Raw genomic sequence first — 21,522 nt, forward strand, 5'->3', positions numbered from 1 at the left:
CAACATTCCACTTCATCCAGGAGGTGCCCTACAATTTGCCTTTTCAGTTCCAATTATCAACAGACAAGAGCATTTACAAAGATATCACTGGGTAGTTCTTCCTCAAGGATTAAAAAAGTTGCCAGCTATTTGCTAATGGTTTGTGGCACAAGCCTTGTCTTCCCACTGGCCACTCTCTCCACCTTTTCTCCAGCTTAGCCTTGGGCTGGGAAACAAAAGACAACAAACATTTATAAACCAACCTTGAGGTGTCTTGAGGATGCCCAGGCCTGGGAGAAAGTCCTTTGCACCACCCTCTTGGCCTTTTCCCACTCTGAGGAACTGCGGAAACGCACATCCAAACCCAAGTCAGGCAGCCTGGGATGTTTTCTGCACACCAAACACCACAGCCCTGAGGACTAGGAGCCTGAAGATGCTCTGGATTGCAATTCCCAGCTTCAGTGAATTCTGCATGGGACAGCCAAATTGTTTGTGCACAGAGGAAATAAAAGTTGCCATTTTCAACAGTCGAAATATCCATGGGAGTTACTGGGTGCTTACAGCAGTGAGCTTCATACGGCCTCCAATACTTACGGATTTATCAGAAGAAGCAGGTGTCAGGTTCCTTCTTTTTGGAGCCCAACTCTAAACGGGAAACTTCTCACAACTCCTCCTGAGAGAGGCAAGTAGAACTTCAGTAGCTCAGGAAAGCAACTCGCTCTCCTGAGTCCTGGCTCACCTGCCCAAGCACCTGCAGTGCTTTTATACCACCTCTGTCCCTGCTTTCGTTTAAATGGAAGAAAGCTGCAAGCTCTGCCTCCAGCCGCAACTGCATCTTCCCTGTGCCCCAGCACTGCCCACCTGCTCAAGTGCTGCTCCTCTCTGCTGTGCTGGCCCTCGCTACAGGGCCGAGCTGGGAGAAATTCCACATTTTGTTTCCCAGGAAAGGCTCTGCCAGGCAGCCCCAGCCCCACAGCTCCTCCCCAGCTCCATGCCCGCACCAGAACAGCCCGCACCCCGCACAGCCCCTGTCGCCTGGCCCTGCTCCGGGGCTGCCTCCCGCAGGCACTGCCGCCCTCCTCAGGGCTTTTCCCAGGACCTGCTGTTCTCCACTCACCTTCAACCTCGCTGCAGCCACAGCAACTCCCACCCTCCTCCATGGTCACCGCAACCCTCGGCCGCCACTGCCGCAGCCGGGGCCCGCGTGTGGCGCTCCCGAGCCGCTCCCAGCTGCCCCACACAGCTGGGCCTGCCCCGCTGGGCATCACCCACAGAGCAACAGCACCGTGTGTGTGAGACCGGTGCGTGTGCCACACTGCCCGCTGTGTCCCGCCTGGAAGCACCGCGTGACGTGTCGGGCACTTGTCCGTTCCACAACACTGCGCTTTGCCCTTCAGTGCCATGTGACAAAAGGTGGGCACGAGCACTGGACTGGTGCCAGAGCTGCTACAAACACTGGGAAATCTTTAATGGTCTTGCAAACATCTGAGTGCCACACAGGAGAATGTGGATTTTCAGGTTAAAGTAATTTTATTTTACATTTCTCCAGAGTTCCGAGCAGAACGTCTGTATTACTGAAGGAAAACAATACAGATCAGACAAGCTTATCTATCAGCTGTAAAACATGCCCTTCACACTATGGATGCACCTGTCCTTTGGAGCTCCCCTACAGTCCTGGCAGTTCATCTTTGCCCTGACAGAGAAAACTGCATGGTTTAAAGAGTGCTGAGATAAAGAAGGATATATTAGGAGGGCCACAGATATAAAATAAATTAGAAGCATCTGTAAGAGTTTCTTTCCATATACAAAATAACTTTTCTTTTGGGGGTGATTTTAATTTTTTAAAATTGACAGTCTGTACACAGATAAGCCTTTCACCAGAAATCATTTAAAAATGCTGGTTTTACAAGGGAAAAGGAGCCACTAAACAACCCATCGCAAACACAAAAGCCTCTCCTCAGCTGAGGGTGCCTACCGTTGGGACCAGTCCTGCCCCAGGAAGGACATTCTGCTGCTGATGAGTTCAGGGACCTCAGAGCCTGGAAGAACAGATCACCACTTTGCTAGGTAAATCAGAGCACTGTGTGCCCCATCCAGTCCTTTCCTGAACAGCTCCATGGAGGGCCACTCCACCACCTCACTGGGCAGCCCTTACCACTGCCTGACCATCTTTTCCATGAAAAAATTCTTCCTAATGTCCAGCCTGAACCTCCCCTGGCTGCTGGAGGTTATGACCTCTGGTCCTGTTGCTTGTTACCTGGGGAAGAGGCCACTCCACAACCTGGTTACAGTGTCCTTGCAGGAAGACAACCCACAGATTATTTGCAAGTATGTTCTAGAACACGTGGTGAACAAGTCATTCAGGCACTTCACTGAGCGTGATATTTTCATACCCCTGGCCTGCTGAGTTTCCATAGCAGAAGTCAGTGATGCACTCAGTAGCCCTGTTTTGAGCTCTTCTGCCCAGGGCTGCCAAGCTCCAAAGAGCTGAATTACAGAGCACACATCAGTGAAAAGGAACTCGCATACAAGGTGCGTAACCTTGTACCAAGGAGATGCATGGTCAAGTAGGGTTATCTACAGCTTTCAGGATGTCAGATTTGGTTTGCCACCTTGCTGTACTGAGACTAAGGCAAGAAACTTAGCTTTAAAATGAAGACTATTACATTTCTAACCTCCCCTGCCATTAGTCACCATTAAAACAGAGATAAGAATTACCAGCTTGTGCTGCTTCCAAAATCTGGTACAAAAATAGATCACTATGTCCTTTAGGCAGTCTCAAAAATCTGCATTCTTCTTTCACCTCTCACTTTCAACAGGTACAGTCAGATCCCATTCCCAAGCCTTGTGTCTCAGTCAAAATCACAGATGAATGAAAGTATTCACTTTCCTTGGAATCGCTATTTGGAATCCATTCTGTTCCCATTCTCATTGATTGTATTTCTTTACATTTTCTCTTTTTTGTCCAAAGGAAATGCATTGGCAGTGCAAACACAAAGTAGGTATGATGAGACTCCTGCCTCCCCCCCCTTCCCCAAACAGCAAGGGAGTGGCAGCACTCGGCACCCAGGCTATTGCCAAATCCCCCTGGCATTGCCAAAGGTCCCCCAAGGCGTTATTTGCACGCACAGGACTCCACTGTCATGTTGGGGTACACCTTCAGCACCACATTTTTGTTTTCATCAAAGAATAAGATACTAAGAGAAGACATTTTGTCAGGAACACAGCAAGGCTCGGGAATGCCAGGGACAACTCCAACAGCTCTCACAATGCTCTGGATGGTGGCGTGGTTGGATGGCTTCATGGCCTGCAAGAGAAAGACATGGCAGAACATGTTACTGCACCCACATTGCCATGGATTTACATACTCTACAATTAAATTGCTTTGTTGAAGGGCCTTGTTGAGACTCCTTAGCTGGAACATCTGTGGCACTGCTGAGGAATTGAGCCTCCAAGACAGCTGTACCTCATGCTAAAGTGACATTTTCCTCCAGAGAAGAAACTTCAAAGGACAAAATTTCCTAAATTTTTAAAAAGGGACACGCTTGAGTTTGCTCTAAACAGAAAGCAAGGTGATGTGCCTTGCGTGGTCACAAAACCAGAAACCATTAAAGTACAAATCAAAATTAAAAACCAACACAGAGAAATGAAAAACACAAAGTTTTAGTCTGAACCCTAAAATGCTTCCTGATCCAAGTATTTGTACAAGAGATAGGTGAGCATGAAAAATGCATAAGACACAGCTTTTAGCCTGGGACTTTTGGTTTGGTTTTTAGAGTTGTTCTTACACACACAATCTGGGAATCAAAACAGTTCAGTGTGTACCGCACCACATGTCACAGGGAAATATACAGAACAAGGTCATTTTGGCCAAATGTTCAATTTGCAGTTTTGCTGCAATGAGAGATGATTTGTTTCGAGGAAAAAAATCAGTCCTAAGGGTAAGATACGGACCTGCAAAAAGTGCAGGAATAACTGTGAATTCCAGCTCTTTATATCGTTTGTGCAGCACATTAGTACATTAGGAAATAAGTCTCCATCTAAGCTGATCAAAGACATTTCTGCTAGTTTGTTTTGAATTCAAAAGTACCTATACTCCTCAGCAGTGACAGCCAGGGATTTAAAAACACGTTTTAGATTATCATACAACTTGGATTTCTGTATCATTTCTGTCTTCAAAGGGAAGTGAATGCTGTGGTAGTGCCCAGCCCCTCAACTGCTGGGCAGCATTCTCCCCAAAATAACTGGGGGTCCAACAGCTGTCCTGAGCCTGCTGATCACATGCCAAAAGGTAGAACACCTACTGATATCCTATTTCCTGTAGCCAGTAGCACTAAAACTAAAATCAGGACTCCAGATATGCCATGTAACATCTCATGTAACAACCCTCTCCTTCAGATATGGAATCCATTGCCCCAAAATGCTAAATTGCACCAAACCAACTTCAGGCTAAGCAGCACTGAATGGATTTCAAGCATGGCCTTGGCTTTTGGGGGAACAGCCTGGACACATGCTGTCCTAAATGAAGTATCTCTGTTTGACTGGGTAGCATACAACAGAGAACATCCTCCTCACTGACTCCAGCACATGCTGAGGACACTGCGCCTGTCCTTCAGGTGCACCCGGGAGGATATCCAGCTTCAGCCAGTGGGAATTTACCCGTGACTGGAGCAAAACCCAAAGTCCCGTGCTTTTCAGGAACCCCAAATCCCCTTGGGAGTACTAAACTGCCACGGTGCCCTGCACAGGGAGTGAGTCAGGCTGCTGCTTGTGGGCCACCAAGGCTCCGTCCAACACGTGGCCATGGAAGGCAGGCAGGAGTTTGCTCCGAGGAGGAGAGAAGCAGGGGAAGCCAAGAGGGACAGCAGGAGGTAAAAATGCTGAGCTGCCTCCAAAGTGCCAAGCCCGTGAGCGAGCCCAGCTGCAGTTGGATCACACCTGCCAAGCTGCACGGCCCTCAGGAGCCTGGCTGCCCTGTGGAATGTCACTGCAACCACATTACAAGCAGGGTGCACAATGGCAGCTGCTCATTCCTGACCAGGAGAGCGCCTCCCTGGCCCACAAGCCCTACGCCAGGTCACACTCCCAACACATGTGGGTTTGACAAGCAGTCAAACTAGCTAACTAGAACCAGGGCATGGGTAAAAAACATGCAAAGCTGGAGGTGAGGGGTGGGGCACATCTGTTCTCAATTACCCAACAGGTTGTTCCCTCTAGGGGCTCACCCTCAGCAAGCAAATATTAGGTACCTCCAGGCACAGATTAGTCTGTTATTGCCTGAGGGTCAGGGTATCCTTCTGTAAACACGGTCTTAGTAGTAGCAGATCCCGTGATGCCCAGCTTTAAAGCCTGCCTCTGCAGTTGGAGGTAGGCAAGTCATCTCCTCCTCCTCCCGAGGAGAGGACCCTGCCTTCCACAGCTTGCTTTGTCTGGGTGCCATCCCTTTTGGTACAGTTCTTCCACCCATCATTTTCAAAGGGCGACTCCCCTGGCTCCTTAAGCCACTGAAATGCCACATACACTTTGGAGCCAACTGCTCTGGCTTCGCTGTGGCAGGAATAAAGACTCTGGAATGAAACGCTGCAGAGAGTCCGAGCCCTTCCTTTACTGATGTTTCCTACAGATGTTACTTGTGCATACCCCTCATTTTAGGCCAGCCTCAAATCCCATGTCCTACTCTCTAGTTTCACCAACCTCCAGGGGTTACATATTGCTAAGAATGACCCTGAACATTTGGAGCACAGTTCATCTATCTAGGTTGCAGGGCTAGGAGCACATCACCCTTACCTCGCCTGCTACTCACATGCAACCAGCTCATACCAGCCAGAGGATATTTTGAAAGTCAGTGGGCCTGGATCTGCTGCTTTTGGATCCTCTTGTTACAGGGAATCAGAAGTGATTTACTCGACCCTGTTGTCGCCCGGAGCTCTCTGCCCTCAGGGCAGCCTTGCCTCCCATGGTACATGGCTCACCTGGAGTATGTTATGCCAACTGCCTGTGGTGGGGCTCTGGGCACCTTTTGGGCACAACAAGTGCTGCCTACGAAACAGTTTTCCAGATCTGGGTTGTATTTTGTTTGTTAAACAGGCTAATAACAAATTCGCACATCATAAGCACTATTGAGGAAATGTTTTATGGCAAATTTGGTTCTGGATGAAAAACTAATAGCAAGTCAAGTTTTTTTAATTACCTTTGCAAGCTTATCTCTTAACTATATGTTCTAACCATTGCCCATTGCTGAGTGGGATGAAGGTACCAGGTAGGTCCTAGATCCAAACGCATGCTGGTGCTGGCTGCCTTTTACTGATGTGGGAAACAAAATGCCCAGTTGATGGTAACAGACAGTGAAAAAGAACCAAAGGAGACCATACCTTTGGAATTGGGAATTGGCATTCTCCTGAGCAGTAATAGGCATCAAAGGACTTAGGGGAAATAATCCACTCGCTCCAGCCAATGTCTGCAAAATCCACCTTGAGATAGCGCCGGGTGCAATACCTTGGCTTGTTCCACTGCTTCCTCCTCGCCTTCTTCAGAGTTTGCTCATCAAACTGGAGAGTCTGGGTCTTCTGGAGATGATTCTTCTTCTGCTTTTTCTTACTCTTGGCCCTGTCTGCTAGCTGCGGCTGGAAGGCCTTGTAGGGTTTTCTGCCCTCCCATCTCTCATCCTCACTGTACTGGTACTTGGCTCCTGGGAGCTCGTTGTTCTGCAATGGCAACATGACGTTCGCAGAGCGTTTTCTCCGGCGATTATTGACACTGCTCCTCGTGTGGCTTTCTGGCTTGGGAAGGACCTTCGCCAGAGGCTGACGGTGTCCTTGCAAAGTAGAGACAACACTCTCTGGCTCTGAAATAGCAGAATCATTGGCATAAATCAGGATGTAGGGTTCATAGGAGGAAGATGCTCTTTCCCAGGGATGATGGCTGGTCAGATCCATTTTAATACTGATCAGCAGTTCATTGTTTTGCTTTGCTTCATGCAGGAGCTGAGTGATATCTTTCCACTGCCAGGAAAGGATATCCTGGTAAGCAGAGGAGACATTTATAAGGAAATGCCCCAAGCTCCGGGTCGGATTCCCTTCTGAAGGAAAGGTCCAAACTGAAAGACGTATCTGAATTTCAGGTTTCCTGTGCCTGTGATGAGAACAGCCACTGGACTGGGAACAGTTCCACTTCACATGCAGCAGATCACCAATATAATAATACACCGAAGCTGACAAGACATTTTCAGACTCTGTGAGTGATGTCAAGTTAAAAACGTACATCTCCTGGCCTTCGAGGGTCCCTAGAAAAAGAAAAACTCAGATAAGAATATGGACATCTAAAAATGTCACCCAGAGGGGACACAGGCTGCTCTGACAGCCTTTTGGGTAAGTTAGATACTAATCACGCCTGAAGTTTCCCTCTAGCACAATCAGTTACACTGGGTACATTTTGTCATTCCATCTAGGACAGTTCATCGATTTCCATGCCAGAGTTAGAAGGTATTTACTAATACAGCTGAAGGCAGGCAGATGGCACTAGAGCATCCTCAGCAGCCCAAAGAAAGCCAATCCAAAAACCAGATTTGAGGTGTTGCAGGGTGGCACACCCTCTTGTGTCTGTGCAGGGATAAATAAGCCAAGGACAACCCTCCTTATGCCTGGGATGTGCCTGTGCTAAGCACAGCTGCGAAATCCAGCAAGTGTAGCTAACTGCAGGTACCGTGCCCAAAGCCAGGGACAGGCTGCTAACACAGGCTGGTCTGGGAAACTAACCCCCAGAAGGTGCAACAGTGAGGCCCAAGAGGAAGGTTTAATTTTTCTTTTAAAATTCTCTGTGGGCTGCAGTTATGTTTGTGCTTCAGAGCAGGAGAAATATAGATACAAATGTTAAGCTGTAAAGCCAGGTTGGTAGGGAAAACTCAAATACAGTATAGCTAAGGTATGGTCTGCAGCCCCCTCAAAGGGCTGGAAACCTTCTGACACATTAGGGAAACAAGGGCATGCAGAATTAAATGCATTTTGGACACCATGGCATGTCAAAAGCCTCTCCAAAGGGTTAGTCCGAGCAATGACAAGCACAGAGATGATCAGCCACACCACTCCCACCCTCCACACAATGTAGGAACTCCCTTGCCCAGGCAAGTGAAAACATTATTTCCAGTACTCATCTTTAACACACTTTGACCATTTCATGTTCTATGTGACATTCAGTGCCTCCAGCCTGCAATATCACAATGGCCAGTGCCATTCAGCTAAGCGTGGCAAAAGCCTGTACTCTCCCTGTGCTGCCCCATCCCTACCCCAACAATCCAAGCAGCTTCCTCCTCTTCTGGACATTTTTGTGTCATAATATTCCAATCAGTACGTTACAAAAGCAAGAACCGGTCCCACTCGAAAAAGAGAACCCTTCTCCCCAGCTTAGCAGATGCACTGCTTCATGGAATTATGGAAAAAAAACCTAAATGTTTTCTTCAGTGGAATGGGGCCAAAACAGTGGAAAGGCCAAATAATCTAAGGAAGACACCTTTGTTTACGCATTCAGCCTAATCTGACAGCAGAGCACATGGGTAACTTCCCAAGTGCTGAAAACTCATGTACCACTATTACAAATGCCTAGGGAACTAGATTTACCTGGAAATCCATCCCACTTTTTATTACTCAAGCCAAAACCAGCTCTTGATTACATTTATACTAGGCATACAACGAGGACCTGACCTCTGCTTGGTTTGTAGCCACTAATGTAATATGGTTAATATGTAATTTGGCAGAGCACTGAGTAGATCAGTCTTAGGAGCCAGAGTTCATGGTCTCATGAGCACCTGTTTAAGAAGTTTATATTTAAATCATTGCTGTATGTTGAATGACAGGTTTTGATCTTAACTTTTATTACAAATGACACTTAAAAAGTCCTGCCTGTTCTAAACTGGCATATTGTATTGGAAGACAAAAGAAGCTACTTTTGTTCATAAAGAAATTTTGGACAGCACGGGGCAGACACAGAAGGAGTTTATAATTTTGGTTGAAAGCTAAATTCTAGCAGCCACTTCTGGCCTGTAACTCTATGCCAAGATGAAACACTTGCAGTAGATGGTGCTATTTTCCTACACAACCACCTCCAAACTTCAGCAGCTCTGAGTTCTCCGATCTTTCATCTGCAAAATCATCTCGAAAAACAGTTTCTAGTGGCTGTTGGAGTGCATGCCCCCTTGGGTTCCCCAGGGAGAGAGAAAGGTGGAGGGATTGAATTAAAGCCTTTAGGGTTCCATTAACAGCTCGACAAGTGGGCAGTACAGACATCTGTGGATTCACCAGATTCCGCCTCAAGAAACCCAACTGCATGATCTGGGGTTCCATCAAAATTTGGGAGTACTGGGCCCAGTACACCCCTTGTGCGACACCAATACCTGACTCCCAAGTATGAGCATTGCACTGAAATAAGTGTTCCCCGGGCTAGAAAATTACCCTTAAAAACGACAGACATGCCAAGGAAGATCCAGCTTTAAAATAACTACAAACACATCTTTTGCTCAGGAAAATTTCATTTCTTTGAAACATGACTCTATCTTTTGGATCATTTTTCTGCTGGAAACCATTCCAGAGAATAAGTTTTAAGAAGAAAAAGGGAAAGGAAAATTATGAGGAAGCAAGCTACATGCTGCTGCCTTTCAGACACCATGAGGCCAGATTTTAACAGCAACCTCTGCTCTCCTCCACCAGATGTTACTGCCGGCCTGATGAGGAGTTTTTAAGACCAAACTCTGCATGACAGAGCTCTTTTGAATTGCAATAACTAAGACACAGCACCACTGCCCCATTAGCACTGCTCACTTCCAGAGCATCGAGCGCTGAAGCGGCAGCCATGAGCTGGGCAGACACTCGACAAGCAGGACACGGCACTGTGTGCGTGCATGTCGGCTATCATTTGGAAGGTACATACAGTTACATGGACAGGCAGCGGGTTTATCGGCCTCCGCGGCCCGCAGGCACGTCTGTGCTCACCTGTGCACTCGCCCCTTGCCCAAACGAAACCCAGAGCCCAGCAGCACCGCGGCAAGGCTTGCGCCGGGATAGCCCTGCTTCCTAGTCCCGTGCACAAATGACAGCAGGGCTCTCCAGGACGGGGCCAGAAGAAGGGGCAGTCTCTTCAGACCGAAAGCAGAAATGCCTGCCTTATTCTACACTTGTACTGGCACTCTCTCTTCGGGGTACCAGAGATGCCAGGCTATTTACTAACAGCTCAAACCCAGCTCCTGGCACTACAGCTGAAGTGCCTGTACCTGTTGGATCTTAGAGGCATGGCCCATGCTCCCTCACCTCCCTGCACCAACCCACAGCTGCACGGACAGCCTGTGACTGGCATTAAAAAAGTATTTTTAAGGAAGTGCAGTAGGTCTGTCAAGACCGACATTGCCAGCACAAATAGATTCCTGTCACAAGGGAGATTTCAGGCATTAATAAGCTGGAACGAGTCTACTAACATGTGGTGTGTTTACCTTTATAGAGGATGCCCTGACATTTTTATGGACTGCCAAATCTATCCCATGGGTGAAAAAGGATGCAATAATGAGGACTGCGTAGTTATACAGTCACCATTAGCCATCATTTAAAGGAGATATTAAAGAGTTGCCCTTGTGCCAGGGCCCAGTTAAGAATGTATGAGCGTTTCCGGTGTAAAACGTTGTTCTCATCAGTTCACAGCCCAGATACAAAAGTTCACTCGGAGCTGGAAACAGGAACAAGTTCCTGCACAGAAACAGATTTGGAAACCAGATTTTCTCTTTTCTCCCACCTTCCCTCTTACTCCACTGCTGCTTCCTAGTTACCCATTTGTGTTCTGTGCAAAAGGAAAAGATAGGATGCGTTTCTCCCTTTTGAAAGGGCATAGGATCTGGTGCCAAATTGGTTTTACTAATTCTTTTAGCAAAGCAGGTAAGATTACAGAAGCCAGCAACTTGATATAAAACAGCAGCAAGTTCACCACTGATTAAAGCTATCGGCCACTCAAATAAAGAACTTATGTAGAAACAGCAACGCTGCATACTGAGGACATAACTTACATGAGGGTTCCATGATAACAAACCCCACAAATCTGCACATTGCACAGCACCAATGTGCTGCACAGTGGCCACTTGATCTCTTTTCTATATATTTTAAGCAGGACGACCACAGCAGGTGTGAAAACTGAACACAACATCTAGCTCAAAGCTAGCACAAGCCAAACAAGATAAGGGGGTACATCCACAGCAGACACAAATCTGGGCAGGAGAAGAGCCAGCCTCACTCTTCCTCACAGCTACAATTTATTGCACTTCAGCTGGTGGCAGCAGGCTGGCTGGGGGAAAAGCAAATTGTGCCTGTCCTTTGACACCAGAGCTTCTCATGCTGAAGCAATGTGTTCTAGAAACATGGACCAGCGGGGAACTGTGTACACAGGTCACTCGTGTGCATGATACCACTGTGAGACACACAGTGACAGAAGCCAGAAAATTCATATCCTGGGTCTGGTCATGAGAGGCCAAACCTACAGACCCTGCCCATTTGCCTCAGAGGCTTGCAGATTTGGGCCTATCTGCCCAAATCATAGCTTAATGTTTTTCAAGTTCCTAAAAACTACCAGGATGCTTGTTATTGCTTGCATTGCATTTATAGAGGTGCAGAAAAAAAAAAACAAAAAAAAAACCACACCACCCAAACCAAAGAAACACACAGAAGGGGGAAAAAATGTCTCCCAATGCAATATTTTTAAAACTCTTGCTGCAAATAATACCCTAATACCACTGGTGTTCAGAGGGGCCAGCATTTGGCCTGGACTGGTTTCTGCAGGCTGATGACAGCAGGTGAGGTGCTGCTTTCCCTGTGCACGCTCCATTTCCCCTGTTTTCATGGGCACTTCGCACCACAACAAAGGAAAGAAAGGCCTTTTGAAAGGGAGGAGAACATAGTTCTAAAACCACAAGAATTGGCCTAAGGGCAGGTGTAATTCCTGAAATTACTTGAACTTCAACCAATAAAAAAGAGTTTAAAGTAATTTCTCACTGTATAGCTTTACTATAACACCATTAGGAGGACCTTCCAATTACAGTCAGGACTCATTTGCAAGCCATGATACTTAAGTGATGCTAGGATTAAAAATGTTTTCAGAAGCGAACCTAATCTGCATTTAAGGCTTTTATCTTTCCACTCTCTTTTATCTTTTTGTGCTGTATCTGACCTCCAAATCCTGAGCTTGGGCAGCACACCTCTAGAGACAGTGCTGAAAGTAAGCCGATTTCTGCCAGCCGGAGGTCAGGTGTCTTTCAGGAGGAGAGACCACTCACATCCAGACACTGCTGCATGGACAGGACCACAGGTTGAGAGTTCCCTCGCCAAAACTGCCTGAGTGTTCCATTGTGGCTCACAGATCACCTGACCTTCTCCCTATGCGAATGTTAGAGCCACAACGGATGGAAAACCACTCCTGTGGTACCCACAGGTAATGAACTGCAAAAGACCTGTCTAAAGCAGCACAAGGACTACCAGAGTCATCCCAGAAATGTCCTGCAATAATGAGAAGAGCTGCCACAGAAATCACAGGCTGAACATCCCTTGACTCAAATACAGAGAAACAAATTAGAGCAGTTAAGTCCACGAGAGAGAACGGTGCTAAAGTGTAACAAAACATTCTGTGAAAGATGTACCTTCTTACTGCACTCCTCACGGATTTCAGACCTGGGGTTTCTTTTCAGCTTTGTCACAGGCAAAGATTCCTTCTTCTGAGTGATTCAAGCTGAACAATTATGCTCTCAGATAATTTAGCAAGATTATAAGGAAACAAATTTACCCGAATGATCGTATGAACATTCATCAAAACCAATGGCCAAAACCCCCAGCCCAAACAAGCAACCCTCCAGCCTAGCTGTGAAGTCTGGCGCATGCGAGATTTCAGGGCAGCGTGGGATGGAGGCTTCAAAGAGGTGCCACAAGGGGCTGAAGCTCTGGTCCCATCCCCTCAGAGACCTGAGCTGCAGAAAGAAACTTGCTTTTAACAGGTATGATGCTTGTTTTGATTAGTCAGTCTTAGCTGGGTTTTGGTGGCTGTTGGTAACAGGGCCACAGCTGCCACATGCGACACCTCGGTTCTTTGACTAGAAACAGCGATGAGTTTCAACAAAGTCTACGAGCTTTTGGTCTCATCACACAACACTCCAGGGTCTCAAAATTTGTCTGCTGGGTTACCTGGGGGATTTGGGAAAGGCCTTTCCCATGTGCTGCAGAAGAAGCAGAAGCCCCTGCAGAGGAAAAGCAAGGACAGAAAGGTTTCACAGCTACATTTGAGGGCTGTGTTTCAGAAAAGGAAGAGTTTCTCTCCTGAAAATGTCAGACTAAATTACAAAGTTAAACTGCAAATGAAACCACTGAAGATTTGCTTCAAGATCTCTTGCTGTAGGTGGAGGACACAAAGGAGGATTCTTGGGGAACTTCTGCTCCTAGCAGACAAAAAGCTGAATCCTGATGGGGCTCGCAGAGGGAATGGCAAAATGTGAAGGAGTAACAGCAACACATATTAAATGAACTGATGTGTCCCATTAAGGACAACAGGAATCCTGTGGGAGACTGAAATTAGGAACCAAGGAGTGCAACAGTCAAAGCAGCGGATCTAGAGATAAAGTACCTTGAAAGGTGAATACTGCTGATGTGCCATTTTCATTGCAGGCCTTGTCAGGCAGTTGGGCCCAAGGAAGCAGTCAGAAAAAGCCTTTCCACTGCACCCACCACCCTGAGGAACACCAAACATAAGGGCTTTCTGGAAACAGACTGTTCTGCCATCAATAACCACACAAAATAAGCTGTTGCTGCTGCCACTGGCAAGAGAAAGACAACAGCTAACTGGTTAATTCTTTTGCATAAATACTTATTAAAGTATCAAATTTTTTTAAAACAAATTTATTGCTTTGGCACTTGATCTGAAAGTATTGGAGGAGGAGGAAAGGGATTAGCAAGCCATGTGTTTATAGGACTGCTGCCACTCAACATCAAGTGAGAGTACAAATACAATCATAAAGACCACAGAGGTGGAATTTCAACCAAAGCCATTCTAGGTTTAGAATTTCTTTAATCAGATATGCGTAACAGAGCAAATATTGCTCTGCTGGGATCATTAACAACCTCTCCTTTGTGGGCAGGGGGGGCTGTAGTGAATATTCTATCCTCTCCTCTTTTGGTGGGCTTAATTCAGTAACAGTCATGGACATGAGACTTTAACACGGCGAACAAGTCACATTAGAAAGACAAGAGAACTCTTCAGTAAGAGCAGCAGCTGGGGTGTCCTGGCTCTCAATCCTCCAAACCCTGGGTAATTACTCCTCTAAAGCCTCTCCTGTGGACAAAAATACTTGCAGGGTTGAAACCTAAGACACCAAAGCCAACTCACTCCTCATTGTATTTGGTCTCTGTACAGATCTGCCTTATAAAATACATTGTTGCTTTTGGAGAAGCAAGGAAGCCTGCCACCTATCTCTCTTTCCTGGGACAGGGAAGTGACTTTGAAGCAAGTCACTGAAACTCAGAGAGCTCTCAGTTTTAGATAGATGCTTGTCTAAGAAAAAGCCACTGGGTCAGAGCACCTGTGTACTGAAAAGTAAGAGACTGGCAAATGGGGCTTCTGTGTGTGGCATGACAGCTGTCCCACACACAGCAAGGTTTTGGGGTGCAGTAGAGAAGGGAAGGATATTCCAGCGATGGTCATCTCTGGGTTCTGGCCATTCCGTTTAGCCCTTGTGGAGCTCACATGCACAAAAAGCAGAAGAGGAAAAGGAGGGGATGCAACACCCAGACAGTGGCTTCTCCTTCTGCTAGGATACGGTTCTTTTGAGATGCTGGCATGTTAAACACATCCCCCTCCCTTACGGAAAATGTTTTTACATTTTCACCCATCTAGCTGTGCATGCCGGTGTGTAATCACAGTGATTTAAGTGCCCCTGTCAAAGATTCCAAGTTGAAGTGTCTTCGACACTCAAGTCGTACCTCAACTGAACTCATCTGCCCCTGCCTCTCATTGTCAGTACTATCACCACTTGTCAACATGAGAACACTAAAGACAGCCTGAAGGATCCCCAAAACATGTCACGGCTCAGCCACGTGCAAATCAGCCCTTGGCTCCAACAGAGGCTAAACGTGGAGAACACCACTAACAGGGGACTCCGGAGAAGATCCGCTAATTACTCCACCTCCCTCGCATTGCACTCAGCCATCATGATGACAGTGATCCTTGAAGCAGAGCAGAAGCGGTAAGGCAATATTTAAAAGCACAGGACATAACGTAAAACGCGACAGCCCCCACAGGAAGCGATACTTGTCTAATTCTCTCATTTCTTCCCTGCACCGAGCTCTCCGGGCACTACGCCGCCGCTCAGGAGCACGGAGCAGCCCCGCGGCCGAGCGTTCCCCACCAGGAGCCGAGCCCAGCCCCGACGGGTTTCCCCCTCTTCCCCCGTCTACGGTGCGCACTCACCTGCCGGCAGCGGGCGGAAGCCGCGCACCGTGTTGCCCCGGCGAAGCCAGGGCCCGGGTGGTGCCGGCGGGTCCCGGCTGCCGCGGTACTGCTCGTAGAGCCGCAGCATGTGCTCCGCCACTCTGTCCGCCGCCGGCGGTCGCCCGGGCCGCCGCTGTCCCGGGCCGTCGTCACCTGCGGCCGCCCGGGTGCGACCGGCCCGCACGGTCCCCGGCGCAGCCCGGCGCCGGAGCCCGACCCGGCGCGGCCGCAGCGCGTCCCCCAGAGCCAGGCACAGGCAGCCCCATCCCAGGCACAGGCACAACACCCAGCGGGCCGACGCCGCCATCCCGCCCCTCGGTCCCGGCAAGCGGCGCCGGGGGCCCCTCGGCGCGGCCGGGCGCGCTCGGGACTGCGCGGAAAGCGGGCACGGGGAGTCCTCCTTCTGGAGAAGGGAAAAAGGGGGAAAGAAGAAATGGGGGGGGGGGGGGGGGGGGGGGGAAAGAAAAAAAGGCGAAAAAAAGCGGGGCGGAGGAAAGCTCCACGGTCTGGACCGCCCTCCTTTGCCGGCGGGGAGAGAGGGGTTTTATTCCCGGCCGTGCAGGTTGCTGGCGGGGCAGAGGCGGCGGTGCTGCTCCCGGCACGGCCGGCACTCGCTCGCCGCTCCCGCTCCACGGCCGGCGCAGCTCCGCGCAGTGAAGACAGCGGGGAAGCGCGGAGATCGCCCCGCCCGCCCTCGCTGCGGCGGGGGCGAAGTGCGGGGAGCCGCCACCTCAGGGGGAGCGCAGCGACGGGACGGAGGGAGGGGATGCTCTGGAAACTCCATCCCCCTGGGCGGACGGCGATCGAGGCAGAGGACGGTCCCTTACCCGCCTCCACCCAGCCCCTCCCAAAGGCCGTACAAAAACGTGATGGCATTTAAAAAAAAATATATATATATAAATATATATTTAAAAAAAAATCACGAGTCGCAGCACACTCACCCTTCTCCCCTGAAACGTCTCAAGGCTTGGCTGGGAGCGGGGCACTGTCTACCGCGGGCAGGTGGAAGCGATGCTCATCGGGTTGTGCCTGAATACCAGCCACACTCAGTGACCTTCGGCTTCCTCTAGCCCGGCCGGGACTGACAGAGGTGCCCTCAGCAGCAGCCTGGAACCCGTGGGAAGAGGCGAACACCCAGAGAAATCCTGCACGGGAGGACTCCTCCACTACAGCAGGGCACGGCAAGGTGTTCCTTGCTCGGCTGAAACAATTCCATCTGCCTCCCGCATTTGCTGTCTTTCAGCACCGAAAGGACAGAAATGTCTCACCGGCCCTTGCCAGTGCCACATCCTCACACAACAGCCCAGCACGTACGACACTGCCCCTTAGGAAATCTGCTTTGCAACAAAAAGGTGCCTCATCTGTACATCGGGCAGGGAACATATGCACGGGAGGGAGAAGAGGCGCCTCGCTGCAGTGTCACAGTTTATGAGTGTGCCAATTCCCACGACTAGCTTTGTTTCTAACCTGAAGAAGGGAGATAATAAGATTGGCCTACAGACCAGACCGAGCTTGGCACATAGCATTTTCAGCACAGGGCATTCAGATTTTCCATGGGCTACAAGCAAGTGTATCATTATCCAGCCCTAAATAGAACATTACAACACATTATGTATTGTCTCTCAAATTACATTGCAATTAGGACCAGTAGCAAGTACTGTTATGCAGTTGTAATAAGCCCATCTGTGACTACGAGAGGCAAGTGCCCATCAGCAGGTAGTGAAGATTCTCAACAGCAGAGTAATGATTTTTTTTATATGCTCCTACATTTGAAGGCTCAGCTACAACCCATGGCAGTGACTCATCTTCAAACAGTGCTGAGGCACTCAAGCTGCGTATGCATCTCCAAATACTATCTGTATATGTGGAAACACACACCGTGTCACTATTGATGCAAAATAGTACCATTACCTCTACTTTCCTCTAGGTAAGAAATGCACATTAGTGTAATATAAAAGCTAACAATACAAGGAAACATAATTAATAACTTGATAATTAAAACATTAAGGTATGATTACTCTTTTTGGACACAAGTAATAAAACCAACGCAGATCCATGCAGAAAGAAAACAAAATTATTTAAACTGGTGGCTAAAAAATTCAGCAGAAGCAGCAGTCCCTGGCTTATATCCATGGCAGGACTGTCAATCCCAAAGAAGAATCTTTATGCAACCAGAAATTACCATTTCAGTTTCAGTCATGTTTTCTCCTACCATTGAAAGAAGCAACATAATAAAGAAAACACAAGCAACAACACACTACAAGTCTAAATAAAAACTGGCATAACCGAATCCTGTCCTATACCTACAACACCAAGCAATTTGCTGAAAGATGTGATCTGCAAATCTCCAACACATCCTCTGAGCAGCTTCCTGACTCTTGAGACCAGACCATTGTAAATCGAGAATTACAAGAATTAATCAAGTTAAAAAAAAAAAAAAACCCTCAAAGACACTGTGTATCCGTAACACCATTCTCAAGCAAAGGGAGATTAGACAGGAACAACTTTTAGTTCAACATGGAAGCTCAGGCACTCTATGGCTGAACTTTTATTTAAAATCTTTAGTGTTAGCAGAACGCTGTGTTTATGCAAAATTAAATCCAAATTTGGTTCCTAGAACCTTGTCCCAGCACTTGATTGCAGCTAAGTATCTAAAATAGAAAGTTAGCCCTACACAATCCTGTTACAGCCAGGAAGGAGAGAGAAAGAGGACACTGGGTGTGAAACAGAAAGGAAAAAGTGACTTCTTGGGGCATTAGGAGCCTTCTCTGAATCCCCCTTTTCAAACAGCCGCCAGAGTTCTCTGATCATGTTATGCATGCACACATAGGATTTCAAAATCTCTTGCTTTATGAACTGTCCTTGTGACATATCAGGACACTCATTACACAGAGTTCTGCAGCTTGCAAAGTTTAAAAATATCACCCATTCCATGAGATTTTTAAATACCAGAGCCGTGTGAGCGCGACCAACCAAACCAGAGCACGTCAGGAGCGCCTCTCCACAGACAACAAACTCTCACACCTGACCTCTAAGGGAACAGTGCTTCTGCACTTCTCTGCTATTCCTTTTCTGCTTCTTCCACAGAAGTGCTGCAAACCAGCTATCCTGCCCTCCAGCTACAGCCAGCACAACTCCAGGTCCTATTGGGCTTGAGCAGCTCCTTCCTGATCACCACGTCTCCAGCCTGTGCAGTAACCTGGCCTTTTAATTCCTTAGCCCTGGGCAGAGAGCAGGCTTCAATCCAAATTAAGTTTATTTAAATGGTGAGCCAAGTCCTGTGCCATTGTCAGGGCCAGCCTCGCCACCCTCTGGCATCCCTTTCAAAAGTGCTATTTAAAACTTCCACCAAAACGTCAAGGTTTTCACTTTTTCAGAGCTTGCCACAGAGTAACCCAGTAACTTTGCAGTTATTTGTTCCCTTCACACAAGCACTCAGAAGTCCCAGGGAACAGGAAACCACAAATACTCCTTCTGGAGGAAATGAAATAATTACATATTTGCATAACAAAGTGATATTAGCAAAATCTGTTCAGCATGTGAAGGCTAACCCCACACTCGTGCTATTTGCCTGGCTCTCAGCCGTTGTAGAGTTCAATTAGCACAGCAACCTCTGCTGCTGTGGCTCCCGCATCCAGCTCTCCTGGCTGTCATCTGGAGAATTCTCCACTGCAGCTCCACGTCAGCTGCCTCGCACCAGCCCTCTGCACATCTGTTTGGCTGTCTCAGATGGGCTTCCGGGTGCTCTGCTATGGCAAGGCTCCTGTCAGCGACTCTGTGGGTCAGTGACACCAGCTCCGTCCCAGCGGTGTGTTCCCAGCCCCACAAGGTCACCCCCACTCTTACCAGACCCCCAACCCATTAAAGTGTGCTGTCCTGGATCTGGGGACCTTGTCCTCTTCTCCCTGGGGTCAATCTGCTCTGCAGGACCTCCGTACTCTGGTCCACATCACTTGCATCCCTGACACACACACATCCCAAGTACACCAGGCACAAATGAGAATGCTGAGCAGCATGTCATCCAGCAATGCATGGAACCAGGCTACCTGATCCAGCAATGCATGGAACCAGGCTACCCAATCCAGCAATGCATGGAACCAGGCTACCCGATCCAGCAATGCATGGAACAACGCTACCCGATCCAGCAATGCATGGAACAACGCTACCCGATCCAACAATGCTTGGAACCACGCTACCCGATCCAGCAATGCATGGAACCAGGCTACCCAATCCAGCAATGCATGAAACCACGCTACCCAATCCAGCAATGCATGGAACAACGCTACCCGATCCAACAATGCTTGGAACCACGCTAACTGATCCAGCAATGCATGGAACTATGCTACCCGATCCAGCAACGCTTGGAACCACGCTACCTGATCCAGCAACGCTTGGAACCATGCTCCATGGACCTCAACTCACCATGCTGCCTCTCCCATTACTGGAAACAAGGAGGCACATGCTCCTTGGATCGTTCCTGCTCACGGCCCCAGACATTTACACAGAGAACAGCCTCTCACAAGGCCGGCCAAGGTGGGAAGCCCAGAGGAAACCCCTTTGTGCACAGCCATTCCCCATATCCCCTGTGCTGGCTTTTCGAGACTCGCCAGCTGGGCTGGGTGTTTGCTCAGGTGGCCAGCAGCAGCCTTCCCCCTGGAGGGGCCTTCCAGCTGAATTTCTTTTCTCGGGCCCCGGGATCACATGTTTCTCTCACCACAGAGAACTTCTGCTGCAGGACCTGTAACAGCTCTGCCTGGAGGCGAGCTGGACTAAAACACGCCTTGAGCGAACAACAGCCAAACAACAGGAACGATGTTCCCTTTCCGTGCAAAGCCGTGTTCTGTACACACAGCTCATCTGCGTGGCTGCAGTCCGTTCAGCACCTGTGTTTTTGTTTTCTTTGCGGTGGGAACTGTGGCTTGGCCTGCACTGCTTGTCCCTGCCTGCCTCGCAGAGAACTGCCCAACAGTTTCAGTCATCTGTAATCTGATTTCTGTGTGTGGGGAAACTGAGTTAAGGGTACAGTTTCCCCAGCTGCCTATTTCACACATGGTCCAAAGGAGAACATTTAATGACCAAACATTTTGTACTAAATAATAACAACTCTGCTGTGAATGTGCTGGTGGCTCCTCAGCACCAATCTCCTGCTACTTTCCAGCTTCACTCTATGATTCAAAATAACCACCACAACAACAGATCCCAATGTTGTTGCAAGAGCAAAGATTCAGACACCACATGAAGAGAACAAAATTATGATTTTGGTGGGGTGCTGAAGAAATAGAAAATAATAGAAAAAACATATACAGGCTAATACAACCTGCAGACCTTAACTGATGCACACAGTTCAGATTTGCCGGAAAAAGAGACCTACAACTCTCCCCACCAGTACAAAATCTAGATTTTCAGGGATCCACTTGCCCATCAATGCCCCAAATCAGTTCCCTTATGGCAGCGTGCAAACTCTGTACCTGCAGTAAATGTCACAATCTGCAACAATACCAGAATCTCCTTTCAGAAAAAGACTTAGACATTTCCATGCACCTTATGTTTACAGTGAGAAGTAGTTTTGAGCTAGACAGTCTGCGTTTGTTTCTGCTAAAAAGCCACAGGGCCTAAGAATATGCACAGGAACTTTTCATGTGGTTATCAGTCCTTGGAACGCTTCTCTCTTGATTACCGTGTGTTTGGCATGTCCACTTCACTTATGTCTGATCAGGGCTGAACAGTGACAAGATCTGGGAACGACACCCAGTGATGTTTTAGGGAAATGGAGTGTAAGGCCGCTAAGTTACTTTTTTATGCTCTGTCCTGTTTGTCTAAGAAAATCAACCTTTCCTTTAGAATGCAAGCCAGACCACAGAAGGGTTTGGGGACAGATTTCCACTTAGGGCAGAGGCCAAAGCTTCCTCCAGTTAGCATTGGCAAAGGATTATAGAACGTCACTTGGGAGTTTCCATTTTGTGGTAATGCTCGGGGGTCCTTGACTTTGGATGTCGGAAGGGACACAACATCGGGAGGGCAGCTCGCACGCAAGCACAGGTGGACAAGGAA

The 21,522-nt window shown here is 48.2% G+C and overlaps 1 protein-coding gene across 1 annotated transcript; it reads right to left on the reverse strand.

Annotated features, from left to right (window-relative positions):
* Positions 1-1,529: 1,529 nt before the first annotated feature.
* On the reverse strand, positions 1,530-15,778 carry BMP3 (bone morphogenetic protein 3). Its single transcript, XM_040065733.2, has 3 exons — positions 15,451-15,778; positions 6,351-7,261; positions 1,530-3,286 (listed from the first exon to the last, which is right to left on the reverse strand). The coding sequence occupies exons 1-3, from the start codon at positions 15,776-15,778 to the stop codon at positions 3,095-3,097; spliced, it is 1,431 nt and encodes a 476-aa protein (XP_039921667.1). The 3' UTR covers positions 1,530-3,094.
* Positions 15,779-21,522: the final 5,744 nt, after the last annotated feature.

The sequence above is a fragment of the Hirundo rustica genome, chromosome 5 (genome assembly GCF_015227805.2).
Source record: "Hirundo rustica isolate bHirRus1 chromosome 5, bHirRus1.pri.v3, whole genome shotgun sequence".
Lineage (NCBI taxonomy): Eukaryota > Metazoa > Chordata > Aves > Passeriformes > Hirundinidae > Hirundo > Hirundo rustica.